Source organism: Peromyscus californicus, unplaced genomic scaffold (genome assembly GCF_007827085.1).
Source record: "Peromyscus californicus insignis strain IS unplaced genomic scaffold, ASM782708v3 Scaffold_16__1_contigs__length_79575227, whole genome shotgun sequence".
NCBI lineage: Eukaryota > Metazoa > Chordata > Mammalia > Rodentia > Cricetidae > Peromyscus > Peromyscus californicus.
In genome coordinates, this window is record NW_026294458.1 from 3859821 (window position 1) to 3886252 (window position 26432).

A 26432-nucleotide genomic window follows, 5' to 3' on the forward strand; every position below is an offset into this window, starting at 1 on the left:
GCTCCTCACAACAATCTGAGCTGTTTTATTGCTATTATTAAATCACCATTGTTATATGCTCAGAAATAAAAATATTCAGCTGGATTACAGTAGCCACTCAAAAACTTTCCCAGTCACATTCTATACATCTTGATGATCTTTTGTACAGCTAGAATAGCCATTGTGAAGCCGCTCGTGACTTCACTTTTACTATTTTACGTTTATAAGCACTTACCACACACACACACACACACACACACACACACACACACACAACGAAGTTGAAACTAGAAAACCAATGAGCTTTACGACTTCATCTTCACGACTTCACGTATCCCTTTTGTCTGAACTTTCTGAATCCTCATTTTACAGACGAAGAAACAATTCAACTGGCATCAAACTACATTTTAAATGTTTGTGGGGTAGCCTAGGGTAGTGCTTGCCCATCAGGTCCTGGGTTCAAAGCCCACAGCAGAAAAGGGGAGAAAAAAAATGAAAATCCTGCCCATAAACAGGAACGGAGAACACAGAGGTCCTCCGCCACCAAGAGTCCCAGACAGTAAGAACGCCAAGGGAGAGGGGAGGACTGAAGTCCAGGTTTGGGGGTGCAAGCAGAAGGCGGACGGTTGAGTCGCCTGCAAGCCGGAAACCTCATTCTGGAGTTCCGGGGGTGGTGGCTTCCGGGCGATGGCAAAGCTCGACTACAAGGCATGCTCTGGTCAGACCGCGTTTCCCGACAGGAGGAACCCAAGCCGATTACTGGCCAGAAATGCTTTCAGAATGTGAAGTGCTGGCTGTATGACACTGAGGAGCCCCAGGATTCTCGACAGCCCGCCGTGTCGCGGGGAGCGCAAGGCTTGTCGGGAAGGCGGGCCTAGCGCGCACGCTGGCCGGACGTGCTACGCCGTAGGCGCAGGGCTCTTCGGGAAATGTGGTCCCTGGGCTCGGCCCGGGCGGCGGCTGTGAGCCCTGCAACCTGGGCGGCCCACCCGGCCTGAACCAGGGATGGCTGGGCCCGGAGGCTCGGGGGGCCCGATCGGAGCCGGGGCCCTGGCAGGAGGGGTGCGCTCCAAGGTGGCTCCGAGCGTGGACTTTGACCACAGCTGCTCAGACAGTGTCGAGTACCTGACGCTCAACTTTGGACCCTTCGAAACAGTGCATCGCTGGCGGCGCCTCCCACCCTGCGACGAATTCGTGGGCGCCCGGTACGACAGTGTACAGGGGGCCCTGAAGGCACTGGGAGTGGCGACGAGAGCTGAGGAGGGCCCAGGATGGGCTCTAGGGGCGAGACCCCGCGTGATGTCTTGGGGGTAGTCGATTCCCAGGAGTCGCCCAGTAGTGACCCTAGGCAGGGTACTAGACCTGTTACATTTCTGAGGGTCCCGTTTGGGTCCCGGAGCTGAGGTATAGGTGGGGAGCCTGCAGAATTCTCGGTGTGCCAGACGTCCTTGCTGTCTGATGGAATTGAAGGATCTCTGTAGATTTTAGCAGTTGAGAGGATTTACCCAAACTTATGTGACAGCCACCGGGTGTCAGCCAGGAGAGTCCCCGTCTCAGCACCCTCCACCTCTTCTTTCTTTCTAGGCGTAGCAAGCACACAGTCGTAGCATATAAGGATGCCATCTATGTGTTTGGCGGAGACAACGGGTGAGTTTGCCTGTTTTGATGGGAGTGGTGGCAGGGGACCACGACAATGAGACAGACTGTTGTCTGAGAATGGAGGTCATTAGCCAGGTCCTGTGAACCTCTGCTTCCCTATCTGTGAGGTACCTTGTACCTGGTTCCCAGGTTATGGTGAGGAAGATCTTGCCCTTAAAGCCCTCTCACCCTGGCATTCGAATGGCAGCACATGCTCTGTCCCTAGAAATATGCTTGTTTTGAATGAGGAGACAGCCTATAGCCCTGCGAGGCACTTTTCTTCTTTCCCTACATTTCTCTCTAGGCTTTGGCCACTCGCTTGCTTTGTAACCAAAAGTATGGAGAACATGTTTTGTTGTTGTTTTTACATCTATTTATGGGGTGCATATGGAGGTCAGACAACAGCGCGCAGGATTCATCCTTCCCCTGCCATGCGGGTGGGTACCAGGGATTGAACCCAAGTTGCAAGACTTGGTGGCAAGTGCCTTCACTTGCTGAGCCATCTCACTGCCTCCAGAATCGGTTTTATTGGTGCTGTGCATGTCTTACTTCTGGTGGAGATTTCCCTGTGTTGCTTTAACTTCCTGGAAAATAATCTTCCTGGAAATGACCTGCAGTTCTGGTGAGCACATCTCCATGCACGCAGACTTCTTAATTAAGCTGAAGTTATATGTTTGTATATGACTCCCTCCTCTCAGGCCCAGAACCTGGCCTAAAGCCCAGGAAGGGGACTACAGTCTTGGTCCTGCAGACTACCTGGGGTAGCTGATCTAGAGCAAGTGAGATTTTCAGGACTCTATTAGGGCATGCAAACTGGGCCATGGTCTTATCTTTTTTATCTTTCTCAAGAGCAGCTGGGGATCCATTTACAACTGCAAGTCAGCCCAAAGCCCCGTAATGTCCTGGCATCTCTGTGTAAAGCCAAGTTCTCACAGGAGTGTATGAGGCCTGCTGTACACTTGTGAGGTCCTGAATCTCAGCCAGCCCTTTGCAATGCTGTTCCTTCCCAGACACACTTCTCGCTGCCCTCCTAATGTTCCTTATGGGTGAGGCCTCCGTGTCCTTCTTACCTCTTACCAGCTCCGTCTGCACCCCCAGACTGCAATTGCTGGCACTGATCTAGTTTCTCTGCCAAGACAAGGCATCTTTCTTTCTTCTCACTTCTCTGTACCAGTGCCCGGATGTCACAGTCAGCGTTTACTGAGTTAAAGGATGAGCCTTCAAAAGAATTCCCCACACCAAAAAGACCAGTGTCCAACATAGAGTGGTGGGTGGTAACTTAGGATCGCTGTCATTAGCATTTTCTGGAGCAGGTAGAGAACTGTGGTGATAAGCAAAAGTGTTTTTGGTATGCAGTTTCAAAAGAAAGTTAGAGAAAATTTAATTATGCATCTGTTTGGCTGTGACTTAAGAAAAACCAGGGCAACCTCCATTCAACAGAGTGGAAAGATGAGTTCCTACTGAGCAGTAGCAACTTTGCTTCAAGGAAACCCTGGGAGTGGGGGCGGGGCCTGGTTGGTTAGGTTAGAGTTCTTCAGGGCTTCAGCAGACCCAGGTAGCCTGCAGTCTCCGGTTTTGGGGTGTTCCTTAACGTTTGAGTTTACGAGGCGTTGGGCCCCAGTAGCTGTTCCGGTTTGCCTGGTCTTTGGGGGCCTAGCATAGCAACTTAGTTCAAAACAGTGGCCTCCCATTATTTTACCCATGAAGTTTAAGTGGGGGTTAAACAAGGGGAGGCTGACACCAGCCTCTACGCTTTGCCCTCCTGGCTGTGGGCCAAGCGTCCTCTCCTATAAAATGAAGTCAGGGAGCGTATGAAGCTGGCACAGACTGAGCCAGGCAGGGATGCCCTGTAAAGGCCTGGCCTGAAGGGAGTGCTTGGGATCCTGTCGGTTCGCTTTCTTCTTCCGGTTGGTAACATGCTGGTAATGGAAGCTGACCCAGTGGACAGTGGACTCGTCTTTAGTGCGGTTCTTATGTCAGGTGGCAGGAAGATGCATGTTTGAGCCAGCGTTTCATCGTAGTGCCGTCTCTCTCGGGAGGGTTAAATGCAGGAGCAGGAATTCTGGAGGCTGGGGAGAGTTGTGAGTGATGACTCCAGCCTCTGGGCCAGTTCCTGCTCTCCTATCAGCCTTCAGTGGGCTGCTGGTGGTGGGGATCAGGCTGGCTCTGTCAGTGTGGGAGCCCTAGTTGCTCATGTCACTGGTCACTACTTTTGTCCTTTGGGGATCAGTGAGCCGGGCCCTCCCTGCTGTCCCAACCCTGGCTGTATGCCCCTGCCCTCTCTGAGATCCTGGAGAGGGAACACTTGGACGAAGCAGCCTGGCTACTGTCACCCTCTCTCTGCCTGCCTTTCAGGAAGACGATGCTCAACGATCTCCTGCGGTTTGATGTGAAGGACTGCTCCTGGTGCAGGTGGGTGGCCCCGGGACCCCGCCTGTCGTCCTGGAGAGCAGCAGCACAGTCCTCGGTTCACTGGCTGATAATCAGCTCATCGTGGAGGGCCAGAGAGAGATTAAATATAACAGAGGAGAGCCTTAGATGGCTTCCTCCTTCTCACGCTTTCTGTGAAAATGATTATCCTAAATCCTGTGAACTAAGAGGTCTGTCTGGTCTAGTGGGTGATATTTAGACTCTTACCTGGGAGGGACCTGCAGTCACCAGAATTTCTTCTGGGCCAGGAGCTGCTGTCAGGTCTCAGATAGGGCATGGGCAGGCCTCAGCTAATTAGTTTTCCCGGAGTGCCACCTCCAGGCTGTCAGCAGGGCCTCCTGTCCTACCCGTCTCATAGGGCTAGTTGCCTTCCAGTAGACCCCATACAGGCACTGAGCAGCATGCAAACCCTGTGAACCACAGTCTCAGCTGTGTGGCCTTGCACAAGAGCTAGCTGCCCTCTTTGGGTACCACATACTTGTGTTTCCTGCAGCAGTCCCTGTCTGGGAGCAGCTTACACAGATCTGAGGGTCAGGGTTTACCGGACTGGCTAGCTCTATCATCTGCTCACGCAGGAGCACAGTGCCACACAGCCCCTTGTGGTGCATACTCTGTAGTCTGTAGGACTTGCCCTTGGTCCTCAGGAGCCTTCTGGGTTGGGGTCTGTTTTGGAAGAGGAGGATGCAGGGCTCTGGAGATTGTGTGACTGCTCTGGACACTCAGCCAGGCAGGGCAGCTCCATTTGGCATCATGCACTGTCTTAGGTTTCTATTGCTGTGCTGAAACACCATCGCCAAAAGCAACTTGAGCCGGGCAGTGGTGGCGCACACCTTTAATCCCAGCACTCGGGAGGGAGAGGCAGGCAGATCTCTGTGCGTTTGAGGCCAGCCTGGTCTACAGAGTGAGATCTAGGACAGACTTCAAAGCTACACATAGAAACCCTGTCTCAAAAACAAACAAACCCCAAAAAACAAAATCAACTTGAGAAGGAAAGTGTTAATCTCAGTTTACATGTCCATGTCACAGTTTGTCATTGAAGGGAGTCAGGGCAGGAACTCCAGGCAGGTATCTGGAGGCAGAAGCTGATGCAGAGGCCATGGAGGGGTGCTGCGGACTGGCTTGCTCCTCATGGCTTGCTCAGCCTGCTTTCTTTCTTTCTTTCTTTCTTTTTTTTTTACATTTTATAAAATCTTTATTGACAAATAATTCACATAGTATACAATTTGCCTGTTTGCACAATTTGATAGACTTTAGTCCAGCATCCTCATAGGCCCATGACACCATCACCACTTTCTATTTTAGAACATCACTGTCTTCAATTTCATACACACATATAATGTATGGTGATTACATTCCACCGTATTTTTTTTTAAAGATTTATTTATTTATTATGTATACACTGTTCTGTTTGCACGTATCCCTGCAGGCCAGAAGAGGGAGCCAGATCTCATTACAGATGCTTGTGAGCCACCATATGGGTGCTGGGAATTGAACTCAGGACCTCTGGAAGAACAGTGTTCTTAACCTCTGAGCCATCTCTCCAGCCGCCACCTCATTTTTTTAAATGAACATAATATTTGCAATTGTAACCATTTTTAAATTCACAATTCAGTGGCATGAATTAACATTCAAGATATTAATTACACTCATGATATTCATTAATTATACTCATTATCTTAATTACATTTGTGGTATTCATTGATTATATTCGCAGTATTCATTCAATAACTATATTTTTGATATTCATTAATTACATTAATTGTATTGATTTATTACATTCATGATATTATGTCCTGATACTACTGTCCGTTTGTGGGGCTTTTCCATCACACAAAACAGAAACTCTGTACTTAGGAAATTGTTGCTCTATATTCCTTTCTTCTCCATCTTGAGATATCGTCTAATCTTTCTGTCTCTATGAATTTGTATATTCTATATATTTCTTCCCCCCCCCCCCCCCCCGAGACAGGGTTTCTTCATGTAGTTTTGGTGCCTGTCCTGGAGCTCGCTCTGTAGATCATCAGCCTGCTTTCTTAAACCACCCAGGACCACCTGCCCAGGGATGGTGCCAACCAAAAGGAGGTGGAGCCTCCCACATCAATCACTAATTAAGAAAATGCCCCCTAGGCTTGCCTACAGCCTGACACTATGGAGCCCTCTTCTCAGTTGTGTTTCCCTATTCTCAGATACTCTAGCTTGTGTCAAGCTGACAAAAATAAACAAGGAAAAACAACAACAAAACCCACAACCCACCAGGACACCTGCCTCTGCCTGGGCTCCCTGGCAGCACTGGCCAAGCAGCAGAAATAATTTTTCTCACGCTTGATTTTAATACAGCTGCTACCAGTTCTTTGATTTTTTTTTCTGTGCTAGATATAAAATCTGGGGACTGGTGCGTGCCAGGCAGGCACTCTACCTCTGAACTATATCCCTAGCCTTTTTTTTTTTTGGACAGGGTCTCATGTATGTCCCAGGCTGGCCTCACACTTGCTGTGTAGTAAGGATGACCCTGACCTCTTACCCTCTCACGTCTACACCCGAGTGTGGGATTACAGATATCCGCTGCCCTGCCTGGCTTATGCAATACTGGGGATCTAACTCAGAACTGTGGCAGGCAGGCTGAGGCAGGCTTAGTGCAGACAAGGTGAGCACTTGACTAACTGAGCTCCATGTCCAGATCCAGTCCTCAATTAATTTAAAAAACTCCTTTGACTGGCCAGCGAGCTGGCTCAGCAGATGAAGGCAGTGCTGAGCAAGGCTGATGAGCTGAGTTCAGTCATCAGAAAAAGTAAAGGTGGAGGAGAGAACTACTTCACAAAGTGTCCTCTCCCCTCCCCGTGTGCACTGTGGAGAAGTGATCCACAAGTTCCCAGGTTCATTACCCAACACTGCAAAAAAAATTCACATATAGCCAGCTGTGGTGGTAGACCACTTAACATTCTAGTCTTTGGGTGACAAGCAGGCAAATCTGAGACCAGCCTTTGTAACACAGCAAGATCCTCTCAAAAGACAAGCAAAAATAAATTGCTTAAACTGAGAATAGTGGGGCATTCCCATAATCCCAGTATCTTGATACCAGGACCAAGTCAAACTCTGTTGCTCTCTTGAAAGAGTGAATTGTAAAATATCTTCCAAACGATTCCAAAAGAACAAACCAGTCCCCCAGCCAGGCATCACTGGTGACTCACACATTTAATCCTAGTACTCAGGCAGATCTCTGTGAGTTGAGGCCAGTCTGGTCTACACAGTGACTTCTAGTCCAGCCAAGACTACGTAGCAAGACCCTATTTAAAGGGGGGAAAAGTCAGGCATGGTGGTTTTCTTTTTTCTTTCTTTTTTTTTTTTTTTTTTTTTTTTTCCAAGACAGAGTTTCTCTGTGTAACTCTGGCTGTTCTGGAACTCACTTTGTAGACCACAGAGATCCGCCTGCTTCAGCCTCCCAAGTGCCGGGATTAAAGGCGTGTGCCACCACTGCCCAGTACATGGTGGCTTTTTAATCCTAGCACTCAAGAGGCAGGCAGATCTCTGTTTGAGGCCAGCCTGGTCTACAGAGCTAGTTTCAGGACAGCCAGAGCTACATAGTGAAACCCTGTCTGCGGGGCAGGGGATCCGAGAAGTCTCTTAGAGGCTTAGAAAGGTGCTGGGTAAGGGCTTCCTCCAAGCAGCATCTGCAAGAGTTCAATGCCTGTTACTTTGGCTTTCTCCTGGTTACTGATGTTTTAAAGGCTCTAGGAGAGAAATGGCACCTTAGAAATACAGATGTAAAGCAAAGCTGATGCTCTGCTTTGTACATCTCTTCTCCCATGTCTGTGGACAGCTGAGGGGAAAGATCACTTGAACCATAAATTAGAAGCCAGCTTGGGCACTGTAATGAGAACTTGTCTGAAAGAGTTAAATGACTGTAGTGACGGTGATACCTCTCTCTAATTCCAGTATTCAGGAGACTGAGGTAGGAGGATGATAAATTTGAGGCCAGCCTGGACTACATAGTATAATGAGTTACATGCCAGCCTGGACTACTTACAGCAACACCATAACTTGAAGCGAAAAGGAGAAGGGAGGGGGGAGGAGAGAGGAGGGAGGAGAGAGAAGTGGGAGAGGAAGGGAGAAAGGAAAATAAAGTATGGAGGTGTCGAGGGTGACCCCTCACTGACCTCACCCTGTGCCTCTCCCAGAGCCTTTACCACTGGCACCCCACCAGCCCCCCGTTACCACCACTCAGCTGTTGTCTACGGGAGCAGCATGTTCGTCTTTGGTAAGCAGCCTTTTGCCCTCCTGCACCCACAGACTGCTAGCCTCCACTACCTCCACCCTCCGTGGGGCTCTCTGAGCTCTGTTGCGTAGGTGTCACCCCACTAACTTTGTCCGCTGGAGTGCTCTGAACCTCTGGCTTGAGGGGACTGATTTTCCTAATGTCCTGAGCTCATGGAACTGGGGGTGTCCTCTCTGATGGCTAGGGCAAGAAACATCAGTGTGCCCGTCTGCATCCCCAGGGCCCAGTGCAGAGGTAATTCGAGTGGGCAGTTGGTACTAGAGGTTTGTACATGTTAACTAGGGCCCCCACATTTAAATACCAAAACAGTACCTACATATAACACTTTACTTTCATTCTCTTCACCCAGGGGGCTATACTGGAGATATCTATTCCAATTCTAACTTGAAGAATAAAAATGACCTCTTTGAATACAAGTTTGCAACCGGCCAGTGGACAGAGTGGAAAATTGAAGGGAGGTAAGAGGTTTGCTGAGCATTTCACAGTAAGGGAATGGCCGTCAGCCTGGGATGTGCCTCCTGCCCCATTTCAGATGGGGACGCTGGGGCTGGGAGACTTTAATTGCTTGGTTTTCATCACTGCTGAGTCCCATGGGGCAAGGCTGGACAGGGTGTATGCAGCAGGCCGGAAGCTAGGAGCTGTACCCAGCCATTGCCTCAGCCGCTCCCAGGTGTGCATCCCCTTCTGTCTCAGGAACCCGATGGGCTGCTTTGGAGTACTTCAGTGCTTTCCTGGCAGCTGGGAAGGTGCTGGGCCTGCGTGGACTGCAGAATTTCTTTTGGCTGTATTTTGTTTTTTAGCACTGGGGATGAAATCCAAGGCTTTTTTGTACTAGGCAAGCTCTCTATCACTGAGCTATATTCCAAGGCCTCTATCTGATTTCCCCCCATCTTTGAGACAGGATCTCATGTAGGCTAGGCTAGCTTTGAACCTGTTGTGTGTGGCTGAGGATGACTTGAACATCTGATCCTCCTGCCTGCAGCCCCTGAGTGCTGGGGTTACAGGTGTACAGCACCATACCTGGTTTTGTGTGGTGCTGGGAATCAAACCGATGGCTTTGTGTATGCTAGGAAAGCAACCTACAAACTGAGCCACATCCCCGCCCCTTAGGAGGGTATTTTTGGTTTTGCCTTTGCGTGTTTTTCGTTGTTTGTTTTGAGTCAGGGTGTCACACGGTCCCACTGACTTTAGACTTGCCATGTAGCTGAGGCTGGTCTTGAACCTCTGATCCCCCTCCTCCTTTCACCTCCCTAGTACCAGGATTTGCAGACATGTACCATCATGCCCTGTTTCAACATCTGAATTTTTTACACATCTGCTGCCCAGACCTCTTGTGCTGTTGCTTGATTCCAGTGTCCCGGCACTGGCCTCTGAGCCCCAGTGTTGGGCACTTGTGGCCCTAGCTGCTGAACACATGGAGCCCTGTGCATCAGCTTGTTCTGATAACCTTTCATTCATGTGTATATATATATATATACATATATATATATATATATATTTTTTTTTTTTTTTTAAAAATATGTTTGGGTATTTTGCTGGCATGTATGTCTGTACCACATGCATGCCTGGTGCCTGAGGAGACTTGAAGTCATCAGATCACCTGGGACTGGCATTACAGGGGATGGTTGTGAGCTGTCATGTGGGTGCTGGGAATTGAACCTGGGTCCCCTGAAGAACAGTGAGTCCTCTTCAATGCTGAGTCTTCTCTCCAGCCCCTCCTCATGTTTTCTTTATGTTCTAGGTTGCCAGTTGCCAGGTCAGCCCATGGGGCCACAGTGTACAGTGACAAGCTCTGGATCTTTGCTGGTTATGATGGCAATGCCAGGTAGGCAGGTAGCTGGCCGTGTACCCTACCTCTGCATGTCCACGGGGGGCAGAATAAGCTCTCTTGGCACCTGAGTGGTCAGACTGGGGTAAGTTACCCTGGTGGGTTTTGAGTTTCTCAGGGAGGGGTGCGGAGGTGAGATTTCTCTGTGATCCCTGGATTTCCTTGATGAGGAGATTTGGAACTACAGGGCCCGGAGGCCTGAAGCGTCCCACCGCAAATCCAGCCCTGGCCCCCCCCTGTGTTACAGTTCTCACTGATTATTTATTGCTTTACTTTTGTTTTTGTTTTAAGACAAGGTCTCTTTGTGGCCCTGGCTGTTCTGGAACCCTCTGTGTAGATCTGGCTGGCTTTCAACTCACAGAGCACCTCCTGCCTCTGCTTCCTGAGTGCTGGGTTTAAAGGTGTGCGCCTCCACACCAGGCTTCCTCCTTGTCTTAGAAACACTGTTCTGTTGTATTTCTCTGATAACCAAACAGTGGTGCTCACTCTACACTTGACATTGCAGAAACTGGTGATGACACAGTGCAGCAGCAGGCTGTGTGGGACACACGGTCTTTTCCCTCCCCAGGGGGGCTGGCCCTTCTCATTACCCCAGATAGTATGTGTCAATTTACTTCTGTCTTGGCTGATCAGAGAGCCAGCAGGAAGTGAAAGCTGCTAGGGAGGGGCTGGGTGCAGAGATTTGATACAGCACCTTCTTCCCCGGAAGTTCCTGTTTCTTTAAGAAAGATGGCACAGTTGTCTCCTGACACACATAGCAAGTGGTCCTTCCCTGGAGCTGCCCCTCCCAGCCAGGCTCAGGACCAAAGGATCCTGACTCCTCTGTCCTGATGCAGGTTGAATGACATGTGGACAATTGGCCTCCAAGACCGAGAGCTCACATGCTGGGAGGAGGTGAGGGGTGCAGGGAGCATGATGCAGATGGGAAGTCAAGGGCACTGGGGGGGCGGGGGGGGGGGGCGGGGTTGCAGCATCAAGAGGTGAGGGATAAAGGAAGCTGGTATATGGGTGAGAGGTGCTAGGGTGGCATATGACAGAGGCTGCCTTCTTCCCCTTACCAAGGCCCACCTTTTTCTCCCCAGCCCAATTCTGGTATTAACTAGAGACTCCAAGTGGGCTGAGGATGTAGTTGAATTAGTAATGTAACATGTATGAAGCCCTGGGTTTGATCCTCTAATCCCAGTACTTGGGAGATGGGTCAGAAATTCAGGGTGATCCTCAGCTGCAGAGTGAGTGTGGGGTCAGCGTGGGTTCCATAGAGAGTTCTAGGTTAGCCAGAGCTGCACAGAGAGACCTTGTCTCCAAATGACAGAATAAGTAAATGAATCCTAGGCTTTGGAGCTGAGGCTGTAGTCCATGGCAGCACAGCACGTGCACATCCCTGGCTTCGGTCCCTCGGAGCCAAAGTGGAGGCTGAGGAAGGAAAAAGCTCCGAGTCCAGGATGGGCAGAGTGCCACATGGGACAGGCGTGACTTGTTCCCACCCTCATGTGAACACACCGAGAGCAACACGAAGTTCACTGCTTTCCCCTGAAGCTTTATTTCTCTTGTAGAAATGATATTTTTAGTTCCAAATGAACCTCACAATTTTAGCCTCAGAACTGGGCCCGGGTGGTAGGTGTGATGAGGCTGTAAGCTATATTTATTCACTTCAAAGTGTAGGAAGGATAGTGTGGCCCCAGGCCTGTGAGGCCCTGGCTGAGCTGTACCCCCACTGCAGGTGGCCCAGAGTGGGGAGATTCCCCCGTCCTGCTGCAACTTCCCTGTGGCTGTGTGCCGGGATAAGATGTTCGTGTTCTCAGGGCAGAGCGGAGCCAAGATCACCAACAACCTCTTCCAGTTCGAATTCAAGGACAAGACGTGAGTTACCTGGGTTTTGAGGGTTTTGCTCATTCCTGTGTCTGGTAACTGCTGTGATCTCCCCTAGTTCCCACATACAGCAGGAGCATACAGCCTGGAGTATGGGCATTTGACAGCCTCATGGGCCCTTGGGGTATGGCTGTAGCTCAGCAAGATGTGGCCTGAGTCAGGACACCCTTGCCCTGTGTGTGGCTTGCTCAGGCCACTGTAAACAAATGTGGCCAGCACTAATCTCATGGGGGAGAAGAAGATAGGCAGGGGAAAGTAGGCTCTCTACTTCCTTTGACTGATGGCTAACCTTAGGACCCTGAGATGGGGCTGGAAGTAACAGAGAAAAAGGAATAGGGCTTGGGAGGGGACTCACAAGCTGCCAGAAGTGGTAGGTGGAGGGATCTTGTTGAGTTCGGGGCAGGCATGGAGTGAGTAAGCCTGCATCTGCTTTGGTTCTTCAGCTAACGTAGCAGAAAAGGGGATTGTTGGAAAGTTCTGGGAGCCCTTGGAGGGTAGAAGTACTGGAGGAATTAGTGCCTGGGCAGGCATCTCCCAGGTGGGGCTCTGCTGTTTAGATAACAAGGTCTGTAGCGCTCCATCCCTGGAGCGGACTAGCAGAGGCTCTGTCCTGTCACTGCTGTCTGCTCTATGGTGGCGGGAGAGAGGGAGCTTGGGTAGGGTCCCATGGTGGGTTGCATGGAGTGGAGTAGGGCCAATACCTGAGCTTAACAGGTCAAGGGATGCTGGACACACAGGCCTGTGCCTTCCCTGTAGACCATGGGCTGGCACTGCAAGGACTTTAGGGGAACTTCATGGGAGGACTTTCTGTGGGGAGTGTGAGAGAGAGCAGAGCCCCACTCGAGTGCTGGTTCATGGTCATGGCCCCAGGTGGACACGCATCCCCACTGAGCACCTGCTCCGGGGCTCCCCACCCCCGCCACAGCGGCGCTATGGACACACCATGGTGGCCTTTGACCGTCATCTCTATGTGTTTGGGGGTGCGGCGGACAATACACTGCCCAATGAGCTGCACTGCTATGATGTGGACTTCCAGACTTGGGAGGTTGTCCAGCCCAGCTCTGACAGTGAGGTGAGTCCTGACCTGGGTTCCCTTGATTCCATGTAACCAAGAAGAGCAACCTGAGAACCCTCAAGGCCCTTAGTGCTATATCCTTCAGGTTTTCATGCCTGCATTCCATCAGTTGCACTGTGCTGCTATCCTGCAGACCTCTGGGAAGCACCCTGACCACCCTCACAGCCTTACTCAATGTCTAGTCCCTCCTCTGGAGCCCTTAGCAAGCCCTGGAAGGGATGCTGGATTGTTACCTTCTTGCATATGTTTTCCTCAAGGTTGGTGGGGCTGAGGTGCCTGAGCGAGCTTCCTCTTCTGAGGAGGCATCAATCCTAACCTCAGAGGAGCGGAGCAGCTTTAAGAAGTCCAGAGATGTGTTTGGCTTAGACTTTGGCACCACCTCAGCCAAGCAGCCTGTCCACCTGGCATCAGAGGTGAGTGTCAAGGACGCTTATTAAAATTCCATTACCCTCTGAAGCAGGACCTCTGATAGACAGGTAGAGCAGGACTCCTGGAAGAGCAGCACGTGGCTCTGGGGTTCCCAGGCTTTACCCTGTAGTCAGCGTGACATGCTGGTCCAAATACACTGTTAACCTGGGGTTCTGCAAACCTGCCCTACCCTCTGCCCCACCCCAGGGTCCCAGCCTCCCTCTGTACCTGCAGGAGCACCTAGGGAACCTCTGTCTAGGGGACTGGGATCTTTGGCCTCTCCTCTTTTGTGGCCACATGGATCTGTGACACTAGCTTGGCCACAGCTAGATCCACTGTTGGAGTCTGCCCCATCCCATCATTCTGTCTGTCCTTCTCAGCTGCCCAGTGGGAGGCTCTTCCATGCAGCTGCTGTCATCTCGGATGCCATGTACATCTTTGGGGGCACTGTGGACAACAACATTCGCAGTGGGGAGATGTACAGGTTCCAGGTGTGTAGCCAGTGGTTCTGTGGGACCTGCTGGGGTAGGTGGGCCAGTGGGTGGGGTCAGGGCTGTGGAAGGAGCCTGCCGAGAGCTGAGCCTGTGGGATGATGGATCTCTGAGCAGTCTGGTGCAGAGGGTTGGGGTGCTGTAGGTCCAGGTGGGCAGAGATGACACCAGGAGGGAGGGAGCCTTAGTGCAGAGTGAGGCTAGCAGAGCCTCCGCTTCAGAGAAGAGTGTCAGGGGAGCACACAGGACCCGCAAAGGAGAGGCCAAGCTGGGCTCTGTGCTGGGGCCTCCAAGAAAATCGGCCTGGAGAAGGCTGGTGGGAGCTTGCCTTGGAGGCCCTTCCCAAACCTGGAGGAACAGGTGGTTAGGACAGGGCCGCAGGCATAGTGGAGGCATGGATAAAGCTGTTTCACGGTGGGGAGGGTGGGTGGGGTTGTTGAGTACCTGGGTCCAGGATTTTAGAAACAGTGCAGCCTGCCTAAAGCCTGGGAGCCTTTGTCAGAGAAAACAGTGGACATGGGAGGCCTTCTTAGTCGTGGCGCAGGCACGCCAGTCTGCAGCCAGGCTCACCTGACCCTGCTGGTCTCAGGAGGGCCTCTCCGCTCGCTCACTGACTCTCCTCCTCCGCAGTTCTCCTGCTACCCTAAGTGCACACTGCATGAAGACTATGGGCGCCTGTGGGAGAGCCGCCAGTTCTGCGATGTGGAGTTTGTGCTGGGTGAGGTAGGTGACGACTGACTCTACAGCCTCCCCACTCTATCTGCTGAGTGGAGCTTCGCCCTGGCCTGCTGGCTTCTGTCCCCGAGGCCGGGGCCCTGTGCTCTCACCCACATACCACTCGTTCTCTACGCAGAAGGAAGAGTGTGTACAAGGCCATGTTGCCATCGTCACTGCACGGAGCCGATGGCTGCGCAGGAAGATCTTGCAGGCTCGAGAGTGGCTGGCCCAGGTAAGGTCTCCTTTAGCCCTCGTGACTGGGAAGCTTTGCCCACTGTCTACTAGGGTGCCCTGAGTTCCCTTTTCCCCACAGAAGCTGGAGGAGGATGGGGCCCTCGCACCCAGGGAGGTCCCTGGTGCAGCTGTGGGAAGGGCACGGCCACCCCTGTTACGTGTGGCCATCCGTGAGGCCGAGGCCCGGCCATTCGAGGTGCTCATGCAGTTTCTCTACACAGACAAGATCAAGTACCCACGGAAAGGTCTGCCTCGGGTATGGGTGGTGTGGACCAGGCTGGGGATGGGCAGCAGACGCAGGGGGTGCTGCTAGGTCCGTTACAGGTGCCTTGAGGCACAAGCCGTAGTCAGTTGGCATGCGGTCCGGCTGCCATCTTGCAGCCCCGACCCTCTTGTTCCTGGAGGGAGCCCTCCTTTCCCGGGCGGGCCCCAGGCTCAGGGTGTTCTGGTGCAGGCCATGTCGAGGACGTGCTGCTCATCATGGATGTGTACAAGTTGGCGCTGAGCTTCCAGCTGTGCCGTCTTGAGCAGCTGTGTCGGCAGTACATCGAAGCCTCTGTGGATCTCCAGAATGTCCTGGTTGTGTGTGAGAGCGCTGCCAGGCTACAGCTGGGCCAGCTTAAGGTACACGCTGGGGTCAGCCTGGCAGCTGGGAGTGCCTGCCAGCCCAGGCCTTCCTTGGTGGGATGGGGTGTTCCGTTGTTCCTCACTGCAAGCTCTGCTACCCAGCCTGGGCCTGGGCCTGACTCCAGCTGCCTCCTGTGCCCCTCTGTCCCAGGAGCACTGCCTGAACTTCATAGTGAGGGAGTCGCACTTCAACCAGGTGATCATGATGAAGGAGTTCGAGCGCCTCTCATCCCCACTGATTGTAGAGATTGTGCGGCGGAAGCAGCAGCCGCCCCCTCGAGCACCCTCGGATCAACCCGTGGACATTGGTAGGGAAGTAGTGATGAGAGACTTAGTAACTACCTACCTGCCAGGCCCTTGGGGTAAGGGTGGCTCTGTGACCCCTCGGGTGTCACAGGCACAAAGGCTGGGAGGAACAGAGGCAGGCACGTCTCAAAGAACCCATAGGGGCTTCCAACAGCAAGCTGTGTGCCCGTGAGCCTGGATACCACGAAACCCACTCCTCAGGGTGACTTGTGCCTTCTCTGGTTGGCTGGTCAGATCTGATGTTAAGTGAGCCAGGCAGCTGCAGCTATATCTTGTTGGCCGATGGAGAAGATTGATAGCACCTTCCCAACTCTCCTTGGGGGTTATACTAGCCCCTGCCACTGGCATGAGTTCAAAAGATGAGCCTGGAGGGGAGTCCAGCATGAGACTGGGAGCTGGGCATGTAGGGCACATCGTGGAAGGTCAGTTATTGGTGCAGCATCCCTGAGGGCCAGTTTCCAGGTGACCTGAGGGCTGAGGAGAGGACAAACTGGTACTTCTGACATGGTCACTGTGGAGAGGCGGTACCTACTGGGCCAGAAAACAAAGGTAGCCTCTTCATTCAGGGTAGAGGTGGGAGTCTTTTCAAGGTCCTTCTACATCCCCCAGGCACATCTTTGATCCAGGACATGAAGGCATACCTGGAGGGGGCAGGCTCGGAGTTCTGTGACATCACACTGTTGCTCGATGGCCACCCGCGACCAGCCCACAAGGCCATCCTGGCTGCCCGGTCTAGGTGTGCTAAGGGTGTGAGGGGCGGGGCAGGGCCGTGATGCTTCCTTCTCCTGAGGGCTGGGATCTACCTCCTCGTTTGCAGCTACTTTGAGGCCATGTTCCGTTCATTCATGCCGGAGGATGGGCAGGTGAACATCTCTATCGGGGAGATGGTGCCTAGCAGACAGGCCTTTGAGTCCATGCTACGTTACATCTACTATGGAGAGGTCAACATGCCCCCTGAGGACTCACTGCATCCTTTACCTGCTTGTGCTCCTGGGTCACCACTGAGAAGTCTTAGCACCTCCTAGACATGTTTGGTTCCCATTCTGTTGGCTGGGTGATCTTGGCTTGGTACCTAATTCTAGAGTGTCTGATGCTGGTGCTGGGCCTCCTGGACAAAGTGATTCCTCATGCTTTATGAGTAGTGTTTGAACTTGAGGTGCAAGGACACCTGATGGGGCCTGAGAAGACTTGGAAAAGTTCTGTGAATGTGCACATGGGAATGAGAGGATTCAGGTTTTCTTTGGATCTTGAATGGGGCCTCTGAGCCTAAAATGGTTCAGAACCAGTTTAGAGAGTAAGCCAGCTGGAGCCCAAACTAGAGCTCTGGCTTCTGAGGTTTGTGTAGTTCTGGCAGTACCCTCCCTTGGAGGACAAGGGATGTGGCAGGATGGGTGGATGCAAGTGAATGTGTCCTATGACTTGGCAGCTCCTTAACTTGTGCCCAGTTACCTATTTGCGGCCCCCTACTACTATGGCTTCTACAACAACAGACTGCAGGCATACTGCAAGCAGAACCTGGAGATGAACGTAACCGTACAGAATGTGCTACAGGTAGAGCCTTGGTACCCTTCAGGCCACACCTTCATCTGTGGGTGAGCTGGGGCAGTGCCTCATGGTTCCTGCCATTGCAGATTCTGGAGGCGGCTGACAAGACGCAGGCCCTGGACATGAAGCGGCACTGCTTGCACATCATTGTGCACCAATTCACCAAGGTCAGGCTCTGGCCCCAGTGCTCTAGGTCCCAGCCCTCCCCAGCAGGCTGGGCCCCGAGAGGACTCGGCTGCCCACCCTGGGCCTCCTGGGGTCTGGCTTCATCTAGTTCTGGTCATCTGTGCAGGTCTCCAAGCTGCCCACACTGCGGTTGCTGAGCCAGCAGCTGCTGCTGGACATCATAGACTCCCTGGCCTCCCACATCTCTGACAAGCAGTGTGCAGAGCTGGGTGCTGACATCTGAGGATCTCCGAGGACTCTACCTGTTTGGAGAGTGATGACACTCGACCGATTGGCCACATCTCCACCTACAGAGTGACCACACCTGTGGTTCCCAGCTTCCACAGGGCACTGAGGTGTACAGGAACTCCTACAGGCTGCTCATCATTGAGGACACAGGCCCCACAGGGATGGCAAGGGAAGCAGACTCCCTTCCCAGCTGGCCCCTCCCCCAAGGAGACCAAGGCTCAGGCACACCACTCAGGAGGTAGAGAGATGATGTGTGCTGTGGATCCAGGCATAGAATTCTACTGTTAGGGGATGAGGGCTTGGCAAGCTACTCTAATTAACAATAGGGTATATTCCACCCCTTACCCAGAACTTGATGGGGACCAGTGACAGTTATCTGATCCTAGACATGAACTTTAAAAGGTTTTGCGCCGGGCGGTGGTGGCGCACGCCTTTAATCCCAGCACTCGGGAGGCAGAGCCAGGCGGATCTCTGTGAGTTCGAGGCCAGCCTGGGCTACCAAGTGAGTTCCAGGAAAGGCGCAAAGCTACACAGAGAAACCCTGTCTCGAAAAACCAAAAAAAAAAAAAAAAAAGGTTTTGCTCCCGGCCCACAGGGCAGCAAGTGTAGCTAAGCCTCCCAGAGAGGCTGCATTTCTGGCCCACCCAGTGTGTGTATCTGGGCCAGAGAGAAGTCAGCAGAAACACTCCTGTGTGTGTTCTGCCACTGACATGCCTCCTTTAAAAGCTGTGGCGATGCTATGTCCACACCTGGCTGGCATAGAGGCCACCTTCCGTCTGCCCTCCTGAAGCCCATGACAGTTCTATGGCTTAGGAGATTCCCCAGATGTGGGTTTAGCACGTCTTCCCTGTTCTGCCCATGTCAACACATGGTGTCAGTCACAAGGGAGAGAAAACTGAGTATCTATCTCCCCAGAGACCGGGACTGTCCGGGGCATCCATCCTTGTTACCTGACATCCCAATACAGCATAGTGGACCTTTTTTTTTTTTTTTTGCGTACAGGAACCTATTCTGTCCTAGGAAGGCAGAATTCATTTTGGAGAAATGCTTGACTTTTCTTGGACTTAAAACATTTCCCTCCTGTGCTCCATTCACCCCATGCTGTGGGGCTCCAGGTAGAAAGTGCCCTGGGTGGCAGTCCCATACAGATATCCAGGAAGTGGTCTGGTTATAAGATGAGGTACTAGGCACAAGCTGATGGTAGCTGAGCTAAGCTAAGTGGAGGGTCCCGCCTATGGTGGGCAGCCAGGCAGGCTGGGTGAGTCACTTGTGCTGTGTCAGCCCTTCCCCCAAGGTTGTGACCTCATCTAAGCCTCTTTTCAGGGGAACACCTGAAAACTTCGGTCGGCAAATCTTGCTGACCCCTGTAACTGGACTTTTCTCTACACAGGATACAAATAAACATTCACCCAGGGCTCCAAAAAGAAAACTTTGAGAACCTTGTGTATGAACTCAGCCAGAAACTCAACTGTGCTTGAGCTACGTGGCCAAGGAGCAGCAGGGAGAGGCCACGTGCTTTGTGTTTACCATGGACACAGCTATAGTAAGAAACTAAGTTCCCAAGATAAATACAGTACCAAGGCCAGGGCCTGAATGCCGTTACTAAAAGACTAACATGTCTCTAGGTGTGGCCTTGCAAGTGTAGTACCCTATGCTGGTTTTGAGGCTCCCTAAGTTCGGCCAGGAGTGGGCAGTGCACGGGACTGGCCAAAGAGATGAGGCCTGTGGGTAGAGGCTTGCTGGGCCTCTCCATAAGTACCAAGTCTAGCACTGGGCATGATGGCACATGCCTATCACTCCACTCAGAAGGTACAAGAGGATTAGGAGTTCAAGGTCTTCTCTAGCTTCAATGACACCAGCCTGGACTACATGAAACCCTGACTCAAAAAAGGAGGGGGAGGGGCAGAGCTGAACTCAGGAGCTGGCTTTCTTACTTGAAAGAGTATAAATAAGCAGGGGACTACAAACAGAGTCCCCATGGCCAAGAGGTTGCATGCCAGGGTCTGAGCCCTCTGGGACTTTGGCCACTGTCTGGGGAGAAGCCTGGCACCCTCAGCAGAGCCAGGCAGCAGGGTCTCTTTCTAGCATCCACTTTATTATGACACTTCTGGCCAGCCTGGTGGATGCAGTTCCCATCAAGTGCCTCTGAGGAAGAGGCACACCAGAGCCTTGGTGTGTCCTCAGGCCATGCTGTTGCTCAGCTGCATAGCGAAGTCCTGAACATGGTCCTTAAGGGTTTGGCGGGCATCTGCCTGTGCTCGCTTCTCTCGCGCCCGTTCCTGCTGCAGCTTGGTCAGTCGAAGCCTGAGCCGCTGCTCCCGCCGTCTGCAGGCCTGCAGCTGGCGCTGGGCCTTATCCAGAGCATCAAGAGCCGCTTCAGCTCTCCTCTTCCAGAGCAAGGCACTCCCCACCTGGTAGCTGTGCTCATTCTGGATGTAGGCTCCAGCGGGCGGTGGCAGCCGTAACATGTAAGCAGATGGGGAGATAGGCCGTGGTTCAAGAGGGGAGGGGTGCCGCTCTGGCGAAGGCTGGGCACTACAGCCTGCTTCGTCTGCTTGGGCACCTAGAGGGCCCAGAAGATCTGAGAAGGGGCTGTTGAGGCCAGGTTCCAGCCTCACAGCTGGGGATACAGGCAGAGTGGCAGGTGCTGAGGCTTCTTCCACAGGGAAGCAGATGATATCAGTAGGAGGTGGAGAAAATGGAGCTGTGGGTCCTTGACCTTCAGAGCAGCTGGAGGGGAGACACAAAGAACTGACTAGCCAACTCGGGGCATGCCAGGCCCCTCTCATACACCCTCTTAGACTTCCTAACACCTGAGCCCCTTCACTGGGTCTAGGCAGCAAGAACCCTGTTCAGTGAAGACACTGGCATTCACCCTACAGTCCAGTCCCTCAGCCCTGGGGGGAGGGTGGGGCATCCCCCTCCTGCAGCACCTACCGCTTCCTGCATCGCCGGAGCTGGCTGACATCAGGTGGATAACCATGCCCCTTGGTCCTGGTTGTTCGACGTAACTTGGAGAAAGACTCAAATATGGTGGGGACTGCCCCTTCCTTCAGCCTGTGATACCCACTGTGGGGAAAAGCAGCCCAGATGAGCTGGAGAAAAAGTGCTGCCACTTCCCCTGGGATCCCAACTTAGGTCCCTCAGCACTAGGGCTGAGAGGCTCCAAGGCACACTGCCAATAATGAATCTGAAGAATGCCACCAAGGTAAAATCAAACTAGTCTTCCCTGCAAATAAGCTTCCAGAGTTGAATGGAAAACCTCTACCAGCAGGGCTAGGTGGGCCAGTCAAAAGAATTCTCTCATGGGGGGGCCTGCTCAAAGAACTAGGTGCTGAATACCCCAGGGAAAAGCTGTTTTTCTCTTGTGTGGAGACCAGAGGCTTTCCTCAATGGATTCCCTAGAACTAGAGTTTCCTGACTTGTGAACCACCATGTGGATGACAGCAAGGAACCCAGGTTCTAGAAGAAGGCAGTGCACTCTTTGTTTTTTTGAGACAAGGTTTCTCTGTGTAGCTTTGGAGCCTGTTCTGGAACTCACTCTGTAGACCAGGCTAGCCTCAAACTCAGAGATCTGCCTGCTGCTATCTCCTGGAGTGCTGGGATTAAAGGTGTGTGCCACCACCGCCTGGCTTGAAGCAGTGCTCTTAACCTGAGTCACCTAGCCAGCCCTGTTTATTTTAGGAGTATGAATGTTTGCTGTGTACATGCATGTGTACCACCTATGTGCCAGTGCCTTCAGAGGTGGGAAGAAGGCAAGGGATCCCCTAGTGCTGGGAACTGAACCCTGGTCCTCTGGAAGAGTAACAAGTGCTTTAAACTGGTTCGCTCTCTCCAGTGCACCCACCTTGTTTGTTTCATTTGTTTTTAAGACAGGGCTCCTTGAACACAGGGCTCAACAACTCAACTAGACTAGCTAGCTGTCAGTGAGCCCAGGATATCCTTTTGTTTTGTCTTCTCCAGGCCTGGGATTAAAAGAACAGGCACCACATGTGGCTTTTTATTTGGGTATTTGAATGTGAATTCAAGTCCTCGTGCTTGCATACCAAGTCTACCAACGGGGCTGTCTCCCCAGCCAGGAAAGGCTGTTTTTCTCAGGCGCCACTGGAACGGTGATCCTGGGGCCACGCTTTACCGTACAGAACTGAGAAGCCGCCACAGCACCCTTGACAGTAGGTCTGCCTGTCTGTGAGCATGCCGGCCAGTTCATGACTTCACCAGGGCACAGGGCGGCCCCACCTGACCCAACGCTCTGATGCCTCACAACCTGTACTTGGTGTTGGCCGGCAGAAAGACCCACCTGATTCCCACCAGCTCAAAGCAGTTTTCCTCGAAGTGTTTGGAGCAGAAGTAGATGTACTCAGAGGCCGGGTCCCACAGGCCCTGGCCGCTGGGGTCCAGCCGCTGACAGTTGGCCAGCCACAAGCCGCGCCTGGGGTTGTCTTTCTTGGGAAGTCTGCAGGGCCACAAAACCGTGAGCATCAGACTGCTGCGGCCTGCTAGCAGGATGCCCAAGCTCCCAGGCGAGACCGGCACACCTCCCCACGACCCCTTCGGATTACCACCCGCTAAGAGGAAACTGAGGACGAGAAGGAGCGGGGCCTGCTCAGCATCACCTAGCGGGAAAGAGTCCGAGCTCCAAGTCCAAGGCAAGTAAGCGTCCAGTCCTTTTTCGGTTGGACTCGAGACTACTCGACCGCCCCTTTCACCCTCCCGCTCACAAGTTCAAGCCTCACTTCGACCTCAGGAAGGCGCTGTCTCCTGCGCGGCCTAAAGTGCGGCAACACCAGCGCCTGCGCATGTGAGCCCTCGCGTGCCACTACGCACGCGCGCTGACCTGTGGAAGGAGATGCCGCGGTTGCGAGTCTCACGCGTGTCCCGTGTGCAGCAGCCGGCGGCGGAGCAGTGTCGCGGCATCTGGGGAAGGGGCGGGAACTGGGTGGCGGCGGCGGCGGCGGCGGCGGGCGCGGGAGGACTGCCTTCACCCCAGCCGCCACTCCCTCCAGAGGGCCTGAGCCTGTGGCTCCCCCGCGGCCCGACCCGGGCCCAGCCCCGTCCTAACTCGTTCTATAGACTCCCGTCAGCGGTACTCACGGTCTTGCCATTGCTGCGCCGCCAAAGTCTCGCGATGGGTGGGTCAATGCGGAAGTTGGTAGCGTAGGGACTCCGTAGCCGGTGGCGACCGCCCTCAAGGGGCGGGACCGGAAGAGATCCTGGCGGGAGGGCCACCGGATGTTGGGAGTGCGGGCAGTCGTTGCTCCTGAGGTGCTGGAGATCCCTGGGTCAGCTGTGCGGTTGCTCGCTGGCTTTGTTTGTGTATCCAGGGTAACTACTGAGCGCTCGCCGTTTGCACGAAGCAGCCCGGGTGCGGTCTGCAGTGCTCCCTGAACCTCGTAAGCGGACACTCTGGTTGACAAAGATCCACCACCAAGAAAAACCTGGACGCCAGCCTGAAAGAACCCCGCCAAGGGCCGCGGGTGCCTCGGCTTTGATGCCAACCTTGAAGGTCTGAGTTTGATTCCCCGGACCCAGATGGTAGAAGGAGAGAATCAACGCCCAGTAATTGCCCTCTGACCCCCACATATTGCACATGTGCATGCATACATATGCACAAAGTAAAATGTAAAGACAAAAAAAGAGTTCTTAGAGTAACGAAATTAACTGCATAAGCGGCGGACTGCAAACACGCCAAGAGGTTGGTTGCCAGTGTCTGAGCCCACTGGGATTGTGGCACTATCTCAAGAGAAACCTGGCACTCCCAGCTGGGCCAGACAACAGCATCTACTTTATTGTGACATCTGGCACTCCTGGGGGTCCATTTTAGATCAAATTCTTTAAATAAAGACCAGTGCTTCTTCCATACCAGGAAGGAGGTAGAGAGGTGACCGAGTACCATCTGGGGACATGCAGTGAATAGGATGCTTCCATTCGCCAACAGTGGAGGAAAGCCAAGGAAGAAATGGCATGTCAGAAACCAGGTTTCTACAGCTTGAGTGGAGCCCCCGCTGCACTCTTGTCAGCCTTCTCACAAGACAGGATGAAAAGCCACTCCATGCTGTTCACACGTGGTGTGAGGGACTTCATTCTTCACATTAAATAATGAGTGTTGCCCTAATTCCCTTATCTAGTTAGAAGCTTTTAACTGAGCATACAGACATACTTATTAATGTCTTAGGGAAAACAAATGTATTTGCCCCAGAGGAGTTCACTAGTTGGCTAACTGGCCCTTCTAAGAAAGGCTGGTATCTAGACAGGGACCTTTGTTTTTTAAAAAAGTACTGTACACAATAAAAGTAATGTTAGCAGTGGGGAGGAGATAAAGATATGGCTGCCAGCCACAGAGCTGCACTCAGTGTTCTTCCCCTTCTTCAGCCTCTGACTCTGCAAAATCCACCGCCATCTCTACATACCCTTTGCCAGTTCTGCCAGGTCCTGTGGGCCTCAGAGAGAACACCTCTCCACACCTTCTCTCACATGCACATGCGTAAAGGCCTCCTTGGCATACATGAGGTTGAACTTGTGATTTAGGTGAGCCCAGGCCTCTTCAGTGGCAGTGGTATTGCTCATCATGCATATGACCTGCTGTGCCTGGGCCAGGTCTCCCCCAGGGACCACAGAGGGGCTGGTGGTTAATGCCCACCTACCGGAAAAAGGAAAACACAGTGAAGTTTATATTGATTGGCCTTATAAATGACAGTTTGTTAAAAGAACTGTGGACCCACTTTGAGCTGTAGAAACTAGTATTATACTTTTAGAAATTACTAACATTTAACATTCTTTGACTCTTTAAAATTTCATGTTTCAGTTCACCCACATGAGCATAAAAACCATTAAGATTATATGTGCTTGAGTCACTAATATCAAAATGGAAATAGGACCGGTGAAAGCATTACACAGCCATACAGTACAACATGTGAAAAGAACAAGAATACTTTGTGCTCTAACAAAGCTTGCCTGGAGATCAGAGTGCGGAGCTAGCCACTAGTTAACCATAGAGGCCAGGCAGTGGTGGCACACACCTTTAATCCCAGTACTAGGGAGGAGGAAACAGGAAGTGATATGGCTGAGCAGAAAGAAAAGAATATAAGGGGGGTGGAGACAGGAGTTGGGCCCCTTCAGGCTGAGGAGTTGGCGTGATAAGAGGTGGCTGTGGCTTGCTCCTTTATCTCTCTGATCTTTCACATTTACGCTGATATCTGACTCCGAGTTTTTGTTATTAAGATCAATTAGGATTTGCGATACTTTATCCTGGTATATAGATAAGGTATATTGTATATATAAAGAAAATGGAGTAGAAATGCACTGATGTGTGGGGAAAAAAAACTATAATAGTAAACTCAGACAAAGAATATATTGGAATCAAAAGAGGACCAACCCTTGGGAATGTGCCCAGGTAGAGACCTTCCCTCTTGAGCAGACAGCAGTTAACAAGAGCTGGGAAGACAGCCAGGCTGGCACACACAGGAGCAGGGAGAGGGCACCAGGAATGTTCTCCGGGAGCAGTGCTACCAGCTTTCTGGGTTCCATAGTCCTTGGATACATAGATGCCTATGGTCCCTGTGCCCCTTCGCTAGCCCTCCCATAAGACCAAGAGGAAATGCTTCATTCTTAAATTCATGAAAATGCTTCATTCTTAAATTCAAAACAATGCATTTATTCCGATTCCCTTGTTCAGTTAGAAGGAACAAGAATCCTCTCTGCATGCCTGTTGGCCTCACTGTCACCCAACATTGCCTGTCTAACAAGAGCTGTGACACACCTTGACTATGCACAGAACACTCCTTGCTCTCTAAGGAAAAAACAGCTGTGGGGGGAAAGAGGGCTTTAGCTTCCTAGTCTTCCATGCAGTTTTAATATTGTGCCCCATTTTTATAATTTAAGATACCCTATTTTTTCCTTTTTTGAAACAGGGTTATCATTGTCCAGGCTAGCATCAAACTCACTATGTAGCCAAAGGTGACCTTGAACTCCTGATCTACCTGCCTTTAGCTCCCTAGTTGTGGGATTACAGATACATGCCACCATGTCCAGCTAAAATTTCAAATATTTTTAAACATGGAAAGTAGTGCTTCTCTAAGTCCACATTGAAACTGACAAAGAATGTGAGGAGAGATGGCTCAGTGGTTAAGGGTACTAGAGCTGCTTTTGCAGAGGACCTGGGGTCTGCTCCTTGCACCCATGTGGTAGCTCACAACCATCTGTAACTCCAGTTCCAGGGCATCCAACACCCTCTTCTGAACTTCATGGAACCGGGCCAATACACATATACATAAACATCAAAACAAAAAACATTTCAAGCCGGGCGGCGGTGATACATGCCTTTGATCCCAGCACTTGGGAGGCAGAGCCAAGAGGATCTCTGTGAGTTCAAGGCCAGCCTGGTCTACAGAGCAAGATCCAAGACAGGCACCAAAACTACACAGTGAAACCCTTTCTCAAAAAACCAAAACAGAAAAACGAAAAACGAAACAAAACAAAAACATTTCAAACAAAGAACTTGGGACACAGAGATTAACAGGGTTCATTTGCTACTTAAAGACTATTTCTTCGGGGACAAGATAAGCTGCAATTATGTTTCCTCATAAGTGAGATTTTTTT

At 52.0% G+C, this 26432-nt stretch overlaps 2 protein-coding genes across 6 annotated transcripts; one reads left to right on the forward strand and one right to left on the reverse strand.

Annotated features, from left to right (window-relative positions):
• Positions 1-646: 646 nt before the first annotated feature.
• Positions 647-18815, forward strand: Lztr1 (leucine zipper like transcription regulator 1). 2 transcript variants are annotated; one of them, XM_052740033.1, is made up of 21 exons: positions 647-1184; positions 1564-1626; positions 3973-4029; positions 8223-8302; positions 8670-8778; positions 10062-10145; positions 10985-11042; positions 11869-12008; positions 12888-13089; positions 13350-13505; positions 13881-13991; positions 14622-14714; positions 14845-14940; positions 15025-15187; positions 15397-15566; positions 15721-15877; positions 16485-16611; positions 16693-16842; positions 17321-17426; positions 17507-17587; positions 17713-18815. In XM_052740033.1, the coding sequence occupies exons 1-21, from the start codon at positions 985-987 to the stop codon at positions 17827-17829; spliced, it is 2520 nt and encodes an 839-aa protein (XP_052595993.1). In that variant the 5' UTR covers positions 647-984; the 3' UTR covers positions 17830-18815. The 2 variants fall into 2 exon arrangements, with proteins under 2 accessions (XP_052595993.1, XP_052595992.1); XM_052740032.1 differs by having other exon boundaries at positions 649-1184; positions 15022-15187.
• Positions 18816-19908: 1093 nt separating this feature from the next.
• On the reverse strand, positions 19909-24497 carry Thap7 (THAP domain containing 7). 4 transcript variants are annotated; one of them, XM_052740039.1, is made up of 5 exons: positions 22929-24497; positions 22672-22751; positions 22135-22290; positions 20772-20903; positions 19909-20564 (listed from the first exon to the last, which is right to left on the reverse strand). In XM_052740039.1, exons 2-5 carry the CDS (start codon positions 22749-22751, stop codon positions 20015-20017), a joined length of 918 nt encoding a protein of 305 aa, XP_052595999.1. In that variant the 5' UTR covers positions 22929-24497; the 3' UTR covers positions 19909-20014. The 4 variants fall into 4 exon arrangements, with proteins under 4 accessions (XP_052595999.1, XP_052596000.1, XP_052596001.1 ...); XM_052740040.1 differs by lacking the exon at positions 22929-24497 and having other exon boundaries at positions 22571-22680; XM_052740041.1 differs by lacking the exon at positions 22929-24497 and having other exon boundaries at positions 22577-22677.
• Between the last annotated feature and the right edge of the window lie 1935 nt (positions 24498-26432).